The 17,798-nt window shown below is 47.4% G+C and overlaps 1 protein-coding gene across 16 annotated transcripts in view; it reads left to right on the forward strand.

The window, feature by feature from the left end:
- Positions 1–17,798, forward strand: part of LOC131941899 (dystrophin) — a 301,691-nt gene that overhangs the window by 60,806 nt on the left and 223,087 nt on the right. For 14 of the 16 annotated variants that reach the window (XM_059301490.1, XM_059301480.1, XM_059301481.1 and 11 more), the window contains 2 exons: positions 261–353; positions 11,364–11,444. In XM_059301490.1, the coding sequence (XP_059157473.1) occupies positions 261–353; positions 11,364–11,444 (174 nt within the window). Of the gene's footprint in view, positions 1–260; positions 354–7,223; positions 7,237–11,363; positions 11,445–13,414; positions 13,490–17,798 lie in introns of those variants that run through there. The other 2 variants (XM_059301494.1, XM_059301495.1) reach the window with 2 other exon arrangements.

Below are 17,798 nucleotides of genomic sequence, written 5' to 3' on the forward strand. Positions count from 1 at the left end.
TCCAACGTAAGTGTGACATTTTACCCGGCATTCAATTGTTCGTTTCCAATAAAAAAAAAAATAGACGGGTTGGATCGATGTGATACATCACATTCGCCATAAACGTAGCAGGTTATGTTGTATTTTACATGCAGCTGTCTTAGACTCAAATCAGTTTTAAAATTGATGCCATTAACTTGTGCTATAATAGTCAGCCTATTAGTCTTGACGTTTTTAAAGTGCCACTTTTTAAAGATGATCATGTCTATATCTTTCGCCAGTCCAAGAGAGTGACCATCACTGACCTCTTCACTGACCTCAGGGATGGAGAACGTTTGCTTTCGTTACTGGAGGTCTTGGGTGGCCTCAGTCTTGTAAGTAATGGACCTGGGTGGCCCAAGTCTTGTAATGTTGTCCTGGGTGGCCCCAGTCTTGTTAGTAATGTTGTCCTGGGTGGCCCCAGTCTTGTAATGTTGTCCTGGGTGGCCACAGTCTTGTAAGTAATGTTGTCCTGGGTGGCCTCAGTCTTGTAAGTAATGTTGTCCTGGGTGGCCCAAGTCTTGTAATGTTGTCCTGGGTGGCCCAAGTCTTGTAATGTTGTCCTGGGTGGCCCCAGTCTTGTAATGTTGCCCTGGGTGGCCTCAGTCTTGTGAGTAATGTTGTCCTGGGTGGCCCCAGTCTTGTAAGTAATGTTGTCCTGGGTGGCCTCAGTCTTGTAATGTTGTCCTGGGTGGCCCCAGTCTTGTAATGTTGTCCTGGGTGGCCCCAGTCTTGTTAGTAATGTTGTCCTGGGTGGCCTCAGTCTTGTAATGTTGTCCTGGGTGGCCTCAGTCTTGTGAGTAATGTTGTCCTGGGTGGCCCAAGTCTTGTAATGTTGTCCTGGGTGGCCTCAGTCTTGTAATGTTGTCCTGGGTGGCCTCAGTCTTGTGAGTAATGTTGTCCTGGGTGGCCCAAGTCTTGTAATGTTGTCCTGGGTGGCCCCAGTCTTGTAATGTTGGCCTGGGTGGCCTCAGTCTTGTAATGTTGTCCTGGGTGGCCCCAGTCTTGTAATGTTGTCCTGGGTGGCCTCAGTCTTGTAATGTTGTCCTGGGTGGCCCCAGTCTTGTAATGTTGTCCTGGGTGGCCTCAGTCTTGTAAGTAATGTTGTCCTGGGTTGCCCCAGTACTGTAATGTTGTCCTGGGTGGCCTCAGTCTTGTAAGTAATGTTGTCCTGGGTGGCCCCAGTATTGTAAGTAATGTTGTCCTGGGTGGCCCCAGTCTTGTAAGTAATGTTGTCCTGGGTGGCCCCAGTACTGTAATGTTGTCCTGGGTGGCCCCAGTCTTGTAATGTTGTCCTGGGTGGCCCCAGTCTTGTAATATTGTCCTGGGTGGCCCCAGTACTGTAATGTTGTCTTGGATGGCCCCAGTATTGTAAGTAATATTGTCCTGGGTGGCCCCAGTCTTGTAAGTAATGTTGCCCTGGGTGGCCCCAGTCTTGTAAGTAATGTTGTCCTGGGTGGCCTCAGTCTTGTAATGTTGTCCTGGGTGGCCTCAGTCTTGTAATGTTGTCCTGGGTGGCCTCAGTCTTGTAATGTTGTCCTGGGTGGCCCAAGTCTTGTAATGTTGTCCTGGGTGGCCTCAGTCTTGTAATGTTGTCCTGGGTGGCCTCAGTCTTGTAATGTTGTCCTGGGTGGCCTCAGTCTTGTAAGTAATGTTGTCATGGGTGGCCCCAGTCTTGTAAGTAATGTTGTCCTGGGTGGCCTCAGTCTTGTAATGTTGTCCTGGGTGGCCCAAGTCTTGTAATGTTGTCCTGGGTGGCCCCAGTCTTGTAAGTAATGTTGTCCTGGGTGGCCTCAGTCTTGTAATGTTGCCCTGGGTGGCCTCAGTCTTGTAATGTTGTCCTGGGTGGCCCCAGTCTAGTAATGTTGTCCTGGGTGGCCTCAGTCTTGTAAGTAATGTTGTCCTGGGTGGCCTCAGTCTTGTAATGTTGTCCTAGGTGGCCCCAGTCTTGTTATGTTGTCCTAGGTGGCCTCAGTCTTGTAATGTTGTCGTGGGTGGCCTCAGTCTTGTAATGTTGTCCTGGGTGGCCCCAGTACTTTAAAGTTGTCCTAGGTGGCCCCAGTCTTGTAATGTTTTCCTGGGTGGCCCCAGTCTTGTAAGTAATGTTGTCCTGGGTGGCCCCAGTCTTGTAATGTTGTCCTGGGTTGCCTCAGTCTTGTAATGTTGTCCTGGGTGGCCTCAGTCTTGTAAGTAATGTTGTCATGGGTGGCCCAAGTCTTGTAAGTAATGTTGTCATGGGTGGCCCAAGTCTTGTAATGTTGTCCTGGGTGGCCCCAGTCTTGTAATGTTGTCCTGGGTGGCCCCAGTCTTGTAATGTTGTCCTGGGTGGCCTCAGTCTTGTAATGTTGTCCTGGGTGGCCCAAGTCTTGTAAGTAATGTTGTCCTGGGTGGCCCCAGTCTCCTAATGTTGTCCTGGGTGGCCTCAGTCTTGTAATGTTGTCCTGGGTGGCCCCAGTCTTGTAATGTTGCCCTGGGTGGCCCAAGTCTTGTAAGTAATGTTGTCCTAGGTGGCCCCAGTCTTGTAAGTAATGTTGTCTTGGGTGGCCTCAGTCTTGTAAGTAATGTTGTCCTGGGTGGCCTCAGTCTTGTAATGTTGTCCTGGGTGGCCCCAGTCTTGTAAGTAATGTTGTCCTAGGTGGCCCCAGTCTTGTAAGTAATGTTGTCCTGGGTGGCCCCAGTCTTGTAATGTTGTCCTGGGTGGCCTCAGTCTTGTAATGTTGTCCTGGGTGGCCCCAGTCTTGTAAGTAATGTTGTCCTGGGTGGCCTCAGTCTTGTAAGTAATGTTGTCATGGGTGGCCCCAGTCTTGTAAGTAATGTTGTCCTGGGTGGCCTCTGTCTTGTAATGTTGTCCTGGGTGGCCTCAGTCTTGTAATGTTGTCCTGGGTGGCCCCAGTCTTGTGAGTAATGTTGTCCTGGGTGGCCTCAGTCTTGTAAGTAATGTTGTCCTGGGTGGCCCCAGTCTTGTAAGTAATGTTGTCCTGGGTGGCCTCAGTCTTGTAATGTTGTCCTGGGTGGCCTCAGTCTTGTAATGTTGTCCTGGGTGGCCTCAGTCTTGTAATGTTGTCCTGTGTGGCCCCAGTCTTGTAAGTAATGGGACTTGGTGGCCCCAGTCTTGTAATGTTGTCCTGGGTGGCCCCAGTCTTGTGAGTAATGTTGTCCTGGGTGGCCCCAGTCTTGTAATGTTGTCCTGGGTGGCCTCAGTCTTGTAATGTTGTCCTGGGTGGCCCCAGTCTTGTAAGTAATGTTGTCATGGGTGGCCTCAGTCTTGTAATGTTGTCCTGGGTGGCCCCAGTCTTGTAAGTAATGTTGTCCTGGGTGGCCCCAGTCTTGTAATGTTGTCCTGGGTGGCCTCAGTCTTGTGAGTAATGTTGTCCTGGGTGGCCTCAGTCTTGTAATGTTGTCCTGGGTGGCCCCAGTCTTGTAATGTTGTCCTGGGTGGCCTCAGTCTTGTGAGTAATGTTGTCCTGGGTGGCCCCAGTCTTGTAATGTTGTCCTGGGTGGCCCCAGTCTTGTAAGTAATGTTGTCCTGGGTGGCCTCAGTCTTGTAATGTTGTCCTGGGTGGCCTCAGTCTTGTAATGTTGTCCTGGGTGGCCTCAGTCTTGTAATGTTGTCCTGGGTGGCCTCAGTCTTGTAATGTTGTCCTGGGTGGCCCCAGTCTTGTAAGTAATGTTGTCCTGGGTGGCCCCAGTCTTGTAAGTAATGTTGTCCTGGGTGGCCCCAGTCTTGTAATGTTGTCCTGGGTGGCTTCAGTCTTGTGAGTAATGTTGTCCTGGGTGGCCCCAGTACTGTAATGTTGTCTTGTAAGTAATGTTGTCCTGGGTGGCCCCAGTCTTGTAATGTTGTCCTGGGTGGCCTCAGTCTTGTAATGTTGTCCTAGGTGGCCCCAGTCTTGTTATGTTGTCCTAGGTGGCCTCAGTCTTGTAATGTTGTCCTGGGTGGCCTCAGTCTTGTAATGTTGTCCTGGGTGGCCCCAGTACTTTAAAGTTGTCCTAGGTGGCCCCAGTCTTGTAATGTTGTCCTGGGTGGCCTCAGTCTTGTAATTTTGTCCTGGGTGGCCCAAGTCTTGTAAGTAATGTTGTCCTGGGTGGCCCCAGTCTTGTAAGTAATGTTGTCATGGGTGGCCCAAGTCTTGTAATGTTGTCCTGGTTGGCCTCAGTCTTGTAATGTTGTCTTGGGTGGCCTCAGTCTTGTAATGTTGTCCTGGGTGGCCCCAGTCTTGTAATGTTGTCCTAGGTGGCCCCAGTCTTGTAAGTAATGTTGTCCTGGGTGGCCCCAGTCTTGTAAGTAATGTTGTCCTGGGTGGCCCCAGTCTTGTAAGTAATGGGACTTGGTGGCCCCAGTCTTGTAATGTTGTCCTGGGTGGCCCCAGTCTTGTAAGTAATGTTGTCCTGGGTGGCCTCAGTCTTGTAAGTAATGTTGTCCTGGGTGGCCCCAGTCTTGTAAGTAATGTTGTCCTGGGTGGCCTCAGTCTTGTAATGTTGTCCTGGGTGGCCTCAGTCTTGTAATGTTGTCCTGGGTGGCCTCAGTCTTGTAATGTTGTCCTGTGTGGCCCCAGTCTTGTAAGTAATGTTGTCCTGGGTGGCCCCAGTCTCCGAATGTTGTCCTGGGTGGCCCCAGTCTTGTAAGTAATGTTGTCCTGGGTGGCCCCAGTCTTGTAAGTAATGTTGTCCTGGGTGGCCCCAGTCTTGTAAGTAATGTTGTCCTGGGTGGCCCCAGTCTTGTAATGTTGTCCTGGGTGGCCTCAGTCTTGTGAGTAATGTTGTCCTGGGTGGCCCCAGTACTGTAATGTTGTCTTGTAAGTAATGTTGTCCTGGGTGGCCTCAGTCTTGTAATGTTGCCCTGGGTGGCCTCAGTCTTGTAATGTTGTCCTGGGTGGCCCCAGTCTAGTAATGTTGTCCTGGGTGGCCTCAGTCTTGTAAGTAATGTTGTCCTGGGTGGCCTCAGTCTTGTAATGTTGTCCTAGGTGGCCCCAGTCTTGTTATGTTGTCCTAGGTGGCCTCAGTCTTGTAATGTTGTCCTGGGTGGCCTCAGTCTTGTAATGTTGTCCTGGGTGGCCCCAGTACTTTAAAGTTGTCCTAGGTGGCCCCAGTCTTGTAATGTTTTCCTGGGTGGCCCCAGTCTTGTAAGTAATGTTGTCCTGGGTGGCCCCAGTCTTGTAATGTTGTCCTGGGTTGCCTCAGTCTTGTAATGTTGTCCTGGGTGGCCTCAGTCTTGTAAGTAATGTTGTCATGGGTGGCCCAAGTCTTGTAAGTAATGTTGTCATGGGTGGCCCAAGTCTTGTAATGTTGTCCTGGGTGGCCCCAGTCTTGTAATGTTGTCCTGGGTGGCCCCAGTCTTGTAATGTTGTCCTGGGTGGCCTCAGTCTTGTAATGTTGTCCTGGGTGGCCCAAGTCTTGTAAGTAATGTTGTCCTGGGTGGCCCCAGTCTCCTAATGTTGTCCTGGGTGGCCTCAGTCTTGTAATGTTGTCCTGAGTGGCCCCAGTCTTGTAATGTTGCCCTGGGTGGCCCAAGTCTTGTAAGTAATGTTGTCCTAGGTGGCCCCAGTCTTGTAAATAATGTTGTCCTGGGTGGCCTCAGTCTTGTAAGTAATGTTGTCCTGGGTGGCCTCAGTCTTGTAATGTTGTCCTGGGTGGCCCCAGTCTTGTAAGTAATGTTGTCCTAGGTGGCCCCAGTCTTGTAAGTAATGTTGTCCTGGGTGGCCCCAGTCTTGTAATGTTGTCCTGGGTGGCCTCAGTCTTGTAATGTTGTCCTGGGTGGCCCCAGTCTTGTAAGTAATGTTGTCCTGGGTGGCCTCAGTCTTGTAAGTAATGTTGTCATGGGTGGCCCCAGTCTTGTAAGTAATGTTGTCCTGGGTGGCCTCTGTCTTGTAATGTTGTCCTGGGTGGCCTCAGTCTTGTAATGTTGTCCTGGGTGGCCCCAGTCTTGTGAGTAATGTTGTCCTGGGTGGCCTCAGTCTTGTAAGTAATGTTGTCCTGGGTGGCCCCAGTCTTGTAAGTAATGTTGTCCTGGGTGGCCTCAGTCTTGTAATGTTGTCCTGGGTGGCCTCAGTCTTGTAATGTTGTCCTGGGTGGCCTCAGTCTTGTAATGTTGTCCTGTGTGGCCCCAGTCTTGTAAGTAATGGGACTTGGTGGCCCCAGTCTTGTAATGTTGTCCTGGGTGGCCCCAGTCTTGTGAGTAATGTTGTCCTGGGTGGCCCCAGTCTTGTAATGTTGTCCTGGGTGGCCTCAGTCTTGTAATGTTGTCCTGGGTGGCCCCAGTCTTGTAAGTAATGTTGTCATGGGTGGCCTCAGTCTTGTAATGTTGTCCTGGGTGGCCCCAGTCTTGTAAGTAATGTTGTCCTGGGTGGCCCCAGTCTTGTAATGTTGTCCTGGGTGGCCTCAGTCTTGTGAGTAATGTTGTCCTGGGTGGCCTCAGTCTTGTAATGTTGTCCTGGGTGGCCCCAGTCTTGTAATGTTGTCCTGGGTGGCCTCAGTCTTGTGAGTAATGTTGTCCTGGGTGGCCCCAGTCTTGTAATGTTGTCCTGGGTGGCCCCAGTCTTGTAAGTAATGTTGTCCTGGGTGGCCTCAGTCTTGTAATGTTGTCCTGGGTGGCCTCAGTCTTGTAATGTTGTCCTGGGTGGCCTCAGTCTTGTAATGTTGTCCTGGGTGGCCTCAGTCTTGTAATGTTGTCCTGGGTGGCCCCAGTCTTGTAAGTAATGTTGTCCTGGGTGGCCCCAGTCTTGTAAGTAATGTTGTCCTGGGTGGCCCCAGTCTTGTAATGTTGTCCTGGGTGGCCTCAGTCTTGTGAGTAATGTTGTCCTGGGTGGCCCCAGTACTGTAATGTTGTCTTGTAAGTAATGTTGTCCTGGGTGGCCCCAGTCTTGTAATGTTGTCCTGGGTGGCCTCAGTCTTGTAATGTTGTCCTAGGTGGCCCCAGTCTTGTTATGTTGTCCTAGGTGGCCTCAGTCTTGTAATGTTGTCCTGGGTGGCCTCAGTCTTGTAATGTTGTCCTGGGTGGCCCCAGTACTTTAAAGTTGTCCTAGGTGGCCCCAGTCTTGTAATGTTGTCCTGGGTGGCCTCAGTCTTGTAATTTTGTCCTGGGTGGCCCAAGTCTTGTAAGTAATGTTGTCCTGGGTGGCCCCAGTCTTGTAAGTAATGTTGTCATGGGTGGCCCAAGTCTTGTAATGTTGTCCTGGTTGGCCTCAGTCTTGTAATGTTGTCTTGGGTGGCCTCAGTCTTGTAATGTTGTCCTGGGTGGCCCCAGTCTTGTAATGTTGTCCTAGGTGGCCCCAGTCTTGTAAGTAATGTTGTCCTGGGTGGCCCCAGTCTTGTAAGTAATGTTGTCCTGGGTGGCCCCAGTCTTGTAAGTAATGGGACTTGGTGGCCCCAGTCTTGTAATGTTGTCCTGGGTGGCCCCAGTCTTGTAAGTAATGTTGTCCTGGGTGGCCTCAGTCTTGTAAGTAATGTTGTCCTGGGTGGCCCCAGTCTTGTAAGTAATGTTGTCCTGGGTGGCCTCAGTCTTGTAATGTTGTCCTGGGTGGCCTCAGTCTTGTAATGTTGTCCTGGGTGGCCTCAGTCTTGTAATGTTGTCCTGTGTGGCCCCAGTCTTGTAAGTAATGTTGTCCTGGGTGGCCCCAGTCTCCGAATGTTGTCCTGGGTGGCCCCAGTCTTGTAAGTAATGTTGTCCTGGGTGGCCTCAGTCTTGTAATGTTGTCCTGGGTGGCCCCAGTCTTGTAAGTAATGTTGTCCTGGGTGGCCCCAGTCTTGTAAGTAATGTTGTCCTGGGTGGCCCCAGTCTTGTAATGTTGTCCTGGGTGGCCTCAGTCTTGTGAGTAATGTTGTCCTGGGTGGCCCCAGTACTGTAATGTTGTCTTGTAAGTAATGTTGTCCTGGGTGGCCCCAGTCTTGTAATGTTGTCCTGGGTGGCCTCAGTCTTGTAAAGTTGTCCTAGGTGGCCCCAGTCTTGTTATGTTGTCCTAGGTGGCCTCAGTCTTGTAATGTTGTCCTGGGTGGCCTCAGTCTTGTAATGTTGTCCTGGGTGGCCCCAGTACTTTAAAGTTGTCCTAGGTGGCCCCAGTCTTGTAATGTTGTCCTGGGTGGCCTCAGTCTTGTAATTTTGTCCTGGGTGGCCCAAGTCTTGTAAGTAATGTTGTCCTGGGTGGCCCCAGTCTTGTAAGTAATGTTGTCATGGGTGGCCCAAGTCTTGTAAGTAATGTTGTCATGGGTGGCCTCAGTCTTGTAATGTTGTCCTGGGTGGCCCCAGTCTTGTAATGTTGTCCTGGGTGGCCTCAGTCTTGTAATGTTGTCCTGGGTGGCCTCAGTCTTGTAAGTAATGTTGTCCTGGGTGGCCCCAGTCTTGTAATGTTGTCCTGGGTGGCCCCAGTCTTGTAAGTAATGTTGTCCTGGGTGGCCCCAGTCTTGTAAGTAATGTTGTCCTGGGTGGCCCCAGTCTTGTAATGTTGGCCTGGTTGGCCTCAGTCTTGTGAGTAATGTTGTCCTGGGTGGCCCAAGTCTTGTAATGTTGTCCTGGGTGGCCCCAGTCTTGTAATGTTGTCCTGGGTGGCCTTAGTCTTGTAATGTTGTCCTGGGTGGCCTCAGTCTTGTGAGTAATGTTGTCCTGGGTGGCCCCAGTCTTGTAAGTAATGTTGTCCTGGGTGGCCCCAGTCTTGTAATGTTGGCCTGTGTGGCCTCAGTCTTGTGAGTAATGTTGTCCTGGGTGGCCCCAGTACTGTAATGTTGTCTTGTAAGTAATGTTGTCCTGGGTGGCCCCAGTCTTGTAATGTTGTCCTGGGTGGCCTCAGTCTTGTAATGTTGTCCTGGGTGGCCTCAGTCTTGTGAGTAATGTTGTCCTGGGTGGCCCCAGTCTTGTAATGTTGTCCTGGGTGGCCTCAGTCTTGTAATGTTGTCCTGGGTGGCCCCAGTCTTGTAAGTAATGTTGTCCTGGGTGGCCCCAGTCTTGTAATGTTGTCCTGGGTGGCCTCAGTCTTGTAATGTTGTCCTGGGTGGCCTCAGTCTTGTGAGTAATGTTGTCCTGGGTGGCCCCAGTCTTGTAAGTAATGTTGTCCTGGGTGGCCCCAGTCTTGTAATGTTGGCCTGGGTGGCCTCAGTCTTGTGAGTAATGTTGTCCTGGGTGGCCCCAGTCTTGTAATGTTGTCCTGGGTGGCCTCAGTCTTGTAATGTTGTCCTGGGTGGCCCCAGTCTTGTAAGTAATGTTGTCCTGGGTGGCCCCAGTCTTGTAATGTTGTCCTGGGTGGCCTCAGTCTTGTAATGTTGTCCTGGGTGGCCTCAGTCTTGTGAGTAATGTTGTCCTGGGTGGCCCCAGTCTTGTAAGTAATGTTGTCCTGGGTGGCCCCAGTCTTGTAATGTTGTCCTGGGTGGCCTCAGTCTTGTGAGTAATGTTGTCCTGGGTGGCCTCAGTCTTGTGAGTAATGTTGTCCTGGGTGGCCCCAGTACTGTAATGTTGTCCTGGGTGGCCTCAGTCTTGTAATGTTGTCCTGGGTGGCCCAAGTCTTGTTATGTTGTCCTGGGTGGCCTCAGTCTTGTAATGTTGTCCTGGGTGGCCTCAGTCTTGTAAGTAATGTTGTCCTGGGTGGCCCCAGTATTGTGAGTAATGTTGTCCTGGGTGGCCCCAGTATTGTGAGTAATGTTGTCCTGGGTGGCCTCAGTCTTGTAAGTAATGTTGTCCTGGGTGGCCTCAGTCTTGTAAGTAATGTTGTCCTGGGTGGCCCCAGTATTGTGAGTAATGTTGTCATGTTTTGATCTTGTATTGAAGTAGCTTATTTTTAAGTTTAAAGACATGTTTTAGAATTCAATCTACTCTTTTCATGGATATCTATATACAATCAGTGACGTTGTCAGTATTATTCTATGCATACGAAATAGTAAAATTACTATGATGTAGCTATTTACACCGGGCTGCTATAAATTCTATGATATTAAAATCGCAATGATGTAGCTATTACTAAGAGTTGGATGACTTGACCAAATGGAGAGCCGAAGTCCCATTGTTAAGTTATCGATTTCTCGAGGCCAGTAATGTCTACCACCTTGTCCGGATGGTCAGTCCATTAGATGGACTTAACTTAATCAGGTCCTAAATCACTTTAGGTTTTTATAGGCCTTGACCTTTGCCAACACGTACGTTGGGCGACTGTGGATAATAAATAGAATTAGTGGCGCGCGACTTCACGTGGTACAGAACTGTCCAATGGAGTTACGCGTGGTTTGGACCAGCTGTTGCCCAGGTCTCAGCCCTACCCCGTCGTCTCCCACCCCTACCCCCCTCCATGTCCTAACCCCATCCATGTCCTACCCCTACCCTCGTCCTTGCCCCACCACTATTCCCGTCCATGTCCCAACCCTACCCCCGGCCATGTCCCACCCCTACCCCCGTCCATGTCCCCCCTACCCCGTCCATGTCCCACCCCTACCCTCGTCCATGTCCCACCATACCCCCGTCCATGTCCCACCCTACCCCTGTCCATGTCCCACCCCTACCCCTGTCCATGTCCCACCCCTACCCCTATATGCCAAGCTCAAGAAACATGTGAACTCTACTTCATCTGCCCAGGGGATCGCTATCTAAAGAGGAATCTTGATGTACTTTAATACCAGAGAAGCTGAATAACAGAATTCACACGGAAAAACGAAAATGAAAATTATTGGAAAGAGTTGTTGAGAAAAGGAGACAATAACCAAGGAGATAAAATATGTGTTGTAGATAACCTATGCTGAGTTGGGAGTTGAAGAAAAGCAGTACTCATCATCTAACCAAATAATCCAACCGCCATAACTATTTTAAAGACTTTTTTAAACAACACACTTGAATTTATTTACCTTGGCATCTATTTGTAGCCTAAAAGACATGAAAACCGCATTCAAATATTTAACCGCTAGGACTTGAGATTAAAAACCATACTTTTTGTTTTTTCAGTACAGCCTTTAATTTTTGTTACAATTTTTCCACTATGCGTTTTATGTTTTGTTTCATCAAAACTTTTTGACCAATATTATCTAATCGTTACTTTAAAATCCTATCACGACTTACAGGGGGTTCAATACTGGTAATGCTGTCTACAATACCTGTAATGGCTAGTGTTTACCTGCTTACACAGGTAGACACGTGAAATAGAACATATCAGCAGTTGATTGACGTGTGAAATACAACATGATTTAAAGAGTTGGTAGACATGTGAAATACAACATGACATCAACAGTTGGAAGATGTGTGAAATACAACATGATATCAACAGTTTGTACACATGCGAAATGCAGCACTGTATTGAAGCCCCTGTAGAAAAAAATACTGTGATATGTGATCTAGATGCAACTCAATTGTTGTAGATGATCTTTTGTTCTGTCTCCAGAAACCTGAGAAAGGGAAACTCCGCGTCCACCACATCAATAACCTGAACAGGGCCATAGAGATTCTAGAGAACAACTACAGTGTAAGTTTTTGGATGGGTTAGGTGGGGGGTTTGGTGGGTATGTGGGGGGGGGGGGGTGGGACGGTGGTGGAATGTGTTGTTGATTGTGGGTGTTGGTGGGGTGTTTTGTTGATTGTGGGTGTTGGTGGGGTGTTTTGTTGATAGTGGGCATTGGTGGGTGGGGTGTTTGGTTGTGGGTGTTGGTGGGCTGTGTTGTTGATTGTGGGTGTTGGTGGCGTGTTTTGTTGATTGTGGGTGTTGTGGTGTGTTTTGTTGATTGTGTGTGTTGGTGGGGTGTTTTGTTGATTGTGGGTGTTGGTGGGGTGTTTTGTTGATTGTGGGTGTTGGTGGGGTGTTTTGTTGATTGTGGGTGTTGGTGGGGTGTTTTGTTGATTGTGTGTGTTGGTGGGGTGTTTTTTGATTGTGGGTGTTGGTGGGGTGTTTTGTTGATTGTGGGTGTTGGTGGGGTGTTTTGTTGATTGTGGGTGTTGGTGGGGTGTTTTGTTGATTGTGTGTGTTGGTGGGGTGTTTTGTTGATTGTGTGTGTTGGTGGGGTGTTTTGTTGATTGTGGGTGTTGGTGGGGTGTTTTGTTGATTGTGTGTGTTGGTGGGGTGTTTTGTTGATTGTGGGTGTTGGTGGGGTGTTTTGTTGATTGTGGGTGTTGGTGGGGTGTTTTGTTGATTGTGGGTATTGGTGGGTGGGGTGTTTGGTTGTGGGTGTTGGTGGGGTGTTTTGTTGATTGTGGGTGTTGGTGGGGTGTTTTGTTGATTGTGGGTATTGGTGGGTGGGGTGTTTGGTTGTGGGTGTTGGTGGGGTATATTGTTGATTGTGGGTGTTGTTGGTTGTGGGTGTTGGTGGGTGGGGTGTTTGGTTGGTGGGTAGTTCTTGATCGCTTGTACGATGTGGGGTGTTATTATTCTATCATCCATTTTGTATTTATGATGTTCGTTATGCTCAACCCTAGTGTATATTTATATGACCCAATTGAAATGTAAAATGTGCCATATCTCACGGGTACCGTATGCCAAAGTTTGAGAGCCTCTGTTGTTTTTATCTCTAACGGCATCTATTTTCCACATCTACAAGCGTACGTTCATTTAGCGTCAAATTCAAATCAGTTGCCATAGTAACGCGTCAGATAAACGTGACGTAATCGGTTTGGGCGGTCACGTGGAGATAAGACACTAAAGGATTATCCAAAGGTTTATCTCTTGAAGATGTTGAACATTCTTTTGTTGTCTTAACTTTTCTAGCGTAAAACATTTTTGTTGCTGGCTGTAAACACAAGCTGTTCAACTGCTTTGTGTTCAGTTGCTGCTTTGTGTTCAGTTGCTGCTTTGTGTTCAGTTGCTGCTTTGTGTTCAGTTGCTGCTTTGTGTTCAGTTGAACACACGAAACCTTGACGTTTATCACAAAGCTCTTAAAGACATGATGCATCTAACAAAGGTTCAGCTGTGAATGAGTTTGTTCACTTCTCGGTTGTTGTTGTTGTTGCTGTTGTTGCTGTTGTTGTTGTTGTTGTTGTTGTTTTGTTCCTCCTAAAGATGAAAAGCGAGAAATCAGCCGTGGGAAAAGTACCTTCTTTGCAGGTGTGAGTAGATACCTGACTAGATACCTGGGTAGATACCTGGGTAGATACTTCAGTAGATACCTGCTGTGTTACACCTTGATAGAACATAAAATAAAAATTTACCCAAGTCAATATTTAAATATGAAATAATGAAAGTTGTAGATTTAAAAAAACAACTTTGAGGTACAGCAGCAGTAAGGAAATCTTTGTTTCCTACCTGAAGATGAGGTTTGTAAACCTAGTGGCATGTTTTCGTTATCCGTCTATGATAGGGGAGGTAACTCCACAACATGCAGTTCAACCGATTGGAACCTTCTCCCACGAGCAGGATATGGGATCCATTTCCTCCCCTTTAGCCCGCGTCTTGTACAGAGAGCCGTCTATTGTGATGTAAGCGTCTACAGACGGTGCTGGTCTTAGATCCAGGAGCTTGTTTTCTTTCGTTATGCAACTTTCTTTTTTTTGGATTTTTGTTTTCGGATTTAAAAGAACTGCGTAAGTTTTTTGATAATCCGTGAATCGGTGTGATTGTGGTGTAGGCTATAACATAATGCAATATATTAATATCAATATATAGACGTGGTCGGTAGATAGGATTCATTCATGGACTAGAATACACTTTTTTTTAAGCATGTGATGACGTCATGCATGCTGACGTCATATTTGAAAATACCATCTTGATTTTATACAAACTGGTGCATTATATTCGCGTTGTATTGGTATTCACACTTTTTATGCACTATTTAAAAATTGATTTATAGGGACTATCGTAAATTTAAAATGGTCATTTTAGAATGTTTTGAATTTTATTTTTCGGTAAATGGACAGTGCCACGCCTTATTACTACCAGTTAGGTTTTCAAAGATATTTACTTCACTCACTCTATGTGAGAGGAAATATTATTTGATAAAAATAGATTTATCAAACTTTTGTCATAAATCCCGATAGTGGTTTTTTATTTTTTTTTGCTTTAAAACGATAATTGAGTAGATGAGAGTAGAAATACGAGTGTTATTATGGCGCGATAACGATCGCGTGGCTTACACTACAGCGGTCGTCTGCTGAAGTACGGGACGTCACGTTGCGAAACTCATAGGTGTGTTGTTCAACCATGACGTCATGGTGAGAGCATGAAAGAATTTGTTGATGGTGGGTGCCCGTTGAATAGGTGTAGGATATCTGACGTGATGTTTTTTTCGGGTACATTTATTCTGTAGACACCGCCTAATAATGTGACGTCGTACAAAGGAAAGTTCCTTAACTAGGGCCGATCAGATTTCTGGAAAATATTTTTTTTTTCTAAAATTCCGGGGATTCCCGATCTTCGTGAACAATGTGTTTATTTACAAACAGACGAGACCTAATTAGTGGTGGGATTTATGGGGTGGGAGTTTATAGGGTGGGATTTTTTTTGGGTTAGGATTGAAATAAATACCGTGGTACTTTTTGTCTTCATACAGTCGTGCTCACTCAGGTCAAGGCCACATCGGTGCGTGTCACGCGAGTTTATTTTGGCAGACATCAGTAGGGTGAGGGGTGGGGGGTGTTTTTGGATCATTTCTTGACGGTCTTGATATTGTCTTCGTTTTACTAAACATGACCAGATCTATTTGGTTAGGGTTAGGGACAGCCACATCCGTTGAACTAGGATAGAATATGGTGCACATTTTAAGCATAACCGAAATCCAATTTAAAAAGGTAAAATAAGCTCTTAATTCACTTACAAAACACTACATCATCCATTTCAACATCGATATAGTGTCGAACAGTAACGTCACACACATAACGTCACACATTCACATAACGTCACACATCCACATAACGTCACAAACAAAACACCACACATTTACATAACGTCACACATTCAAATAACGTCACAAACAAAACACCACATTCACATAACGTCACACATTCACAAAACGTCACACATTCAAATATCGTCACACATTCACATAACGTCACACATTCACATAACGTCACACATTCAAATAAAATCACACATTCACATAACGTCACACATTCAAATAAAGTCACACATTCAAATAACGTCACACATTCCCATATTGTCACACCCACACATAACCCCACGCCCACACATAACCCCACACATAACCCCACACATAACCCCACACCCACACATAACCCCACACATAACCCCACACATAACCCCACACATAACCCCACACATAACCCCACACATAACCCCACACATAACCCCACACATAACCCCACACCCACACATAACCCCACGCCCACACATAACCCCACACCCACACATAACCCCACACATAACCCCACACCCACACATAATCCCACACATAACCCCACACCCACACATAACCCCACACATAACCCCACACATAACCCCACACCCACACATAACCCCACGCCCACACATAACCCCACACCCACACATAACCCCACACATAACCCCACACCCTCACATAATCCCACACATAACCCCACACATAACCCCACACCCACACATAACCCCACACATAACCCCACACCCACACATAACCCCACACATAACCCCACACATAACCCCACACCCTCACATAACCCCACACCCTCACATAACCCCACACCCTCACATAATCCCACACTCTCACATAACCCCACACATAACCCCACACATAACCCCTCACATAACCCCACACCCTCACATAACCCCACACATAACCCCTCACATAACCCCACACCATCACATAACCCCACACATAACCCCACACCCACACATAACCCCACACATAACCCCACACCCTCACATAACCCCACACATAACCCCACACATAACCCCACACCCACACATAACCCCACACATAACCCCACACCCTCACATAACCCCACACATAACCCCACACCCACACATAACCCCACACATAACCCCACACATAACCCCTCACATAACCCCACACCCTCACATAATCCCACACCCTCACATAACCCCACACCCTCACATAACCCCACACATAACCCCACACCCTCACATAATCCCATACCCTCACACAACCCCACACCCTCACATAACCCCACACATAACCCCACACTCACACATAACCCCACGCCCACACATAACCCCACACCCTCACATAATCCCACACCCTCACATAACCCACGCCCACACATAACCCCACACATAACCCCACACATAACCCCACACATAACCCCACATCATCACATAATCCCACACCCTCACACAACCCCACACCCTCACATAACCCCACACCCTCACATAACCCCACACATAACCCCACACCCTCGCATAACCCACGCCCACACATAACCCCTCACATAACCCCACACATAACCCCACACATAACCCCACACATAACCCCACACATAACCCCACATCATCACATAATCCCACACCCTCACACAACCCCACACCCGCACATAACCACTCCCACCTCCTACACCAAACAACCCCTCTATGAGGCTGTGAAAACTTAGCCGTTAACTCAACAACACCTGTCGTCTTACCTGCTGGATGATAGGTAAACAATGTGTTTGTCGGTCAGACATAGGTGGGTGTCTGTCAGTCAGACATAGCTGGATGTCTGTCGGTCAGACATAGGTGGTTGTCTGTCTGTCAGACATAGCCCGGTGTCTGTCTGTCAGACATATGCGTGTGTCTGTCAGTTAGACATACCCTGGTGTCAGTCAGACATTGCAGGGTGTCAGAAAAACCTAGCCGTCTGTCAGTCAGACAGAAGATAACCAGTCAGATAAAGACACAAAACAGAATGCATTGATTGCTTTAGAAGAATGTAGCCTGGCATGCTCTAATAGATACCGACGATAATTTTTATGTCAATACAGGGGTGGGGGGGGGGGGGAGGTGAAAAGAACATGGCGTCTAAGAGTCAAAGGAATATTTGATGTATCGTCTGCAAAATGGAATTTCACTTTTAATGGCTTTCATTTACTTGTTTAAAAAAAAAGTTCTGTGAATTTTTGTTTAAGCTAAACAAAAATTGTCAGGTAAAAGATTTTGTATTTTAGCTAGGCGTGTCTTATGCTGGAGAAATAAACATTGTCAGACTTGGGTTCCAGAACATTCAGACACCTCGTTCTTGTGGGATGAATTCTGTTCTAGATTTTCTAGACTACTTCATGTGGCAATATCTCGTTCTAGACCTCTAGTTCATGTGGTAAATATCTTGTTCTAGACCTCTAGTTCATGTGGTGGATATCTCGTTCTAGAACTCTAGACTAGTTCATGTGGTGGATATCTCGTTCTAGACCTTTAGTTTGTGTGGTGGATATCTCGTTCTAGAACTCTAGTTGATGTGGTGGGTATCTCGTTCTAGAACTCTAGTTCATGTGGATCTCTCGTTCTAAACCTCTAGACTAGTTCATGTGTTGGATATCTCGTTCTAGACCTCTAGACTAGTTCATGTGGTGGATATCTCTTTCTAGACATCTAGTTCATGTGGATATCTCGTTCTAGACCTCTAGACTAGTTTATGTTGTGGATATCTCGTTTAAGAACTCTAGTTCCATTGGTGGATATCTCGTTCTAGACTTCTAGACTAGTTCATGTGGTGGATATCTCGTTCTAGACCTCTAGACTAGTTCATGTGGTGGATATCTCTTTCTAGACATCTAGTTCATGTGGATATCTCGTTCTAGACCTCTAGACTAGTTTATGTTGTGGATATCTCGTTTAAGAACTCTAGTTCCATTGGTGGATATCTCGTTCTAGACCTCTAGACTAGTTCCATTGGTGGATATCTCGTTCTAGACACACATATTAGGGTCTCTATATGTTAAGTGAGTACCCGCAGCTAGATTTGTAACA

This window comes from Physella acuta, unplaced genomic scaffold, assembly GCF_028476545.2.
Source record: "Physella acuta isolate Inbredline_101_S28 unplaced genomic scaffold, ASM2847654v3 ptg000376l, whole genome shotgun sequence".
Taxonomy (NCBI): Eukaryota; Metazoa; Mollusca; class Gastropoda; family Physidae; genus Physella; species Physella acuta.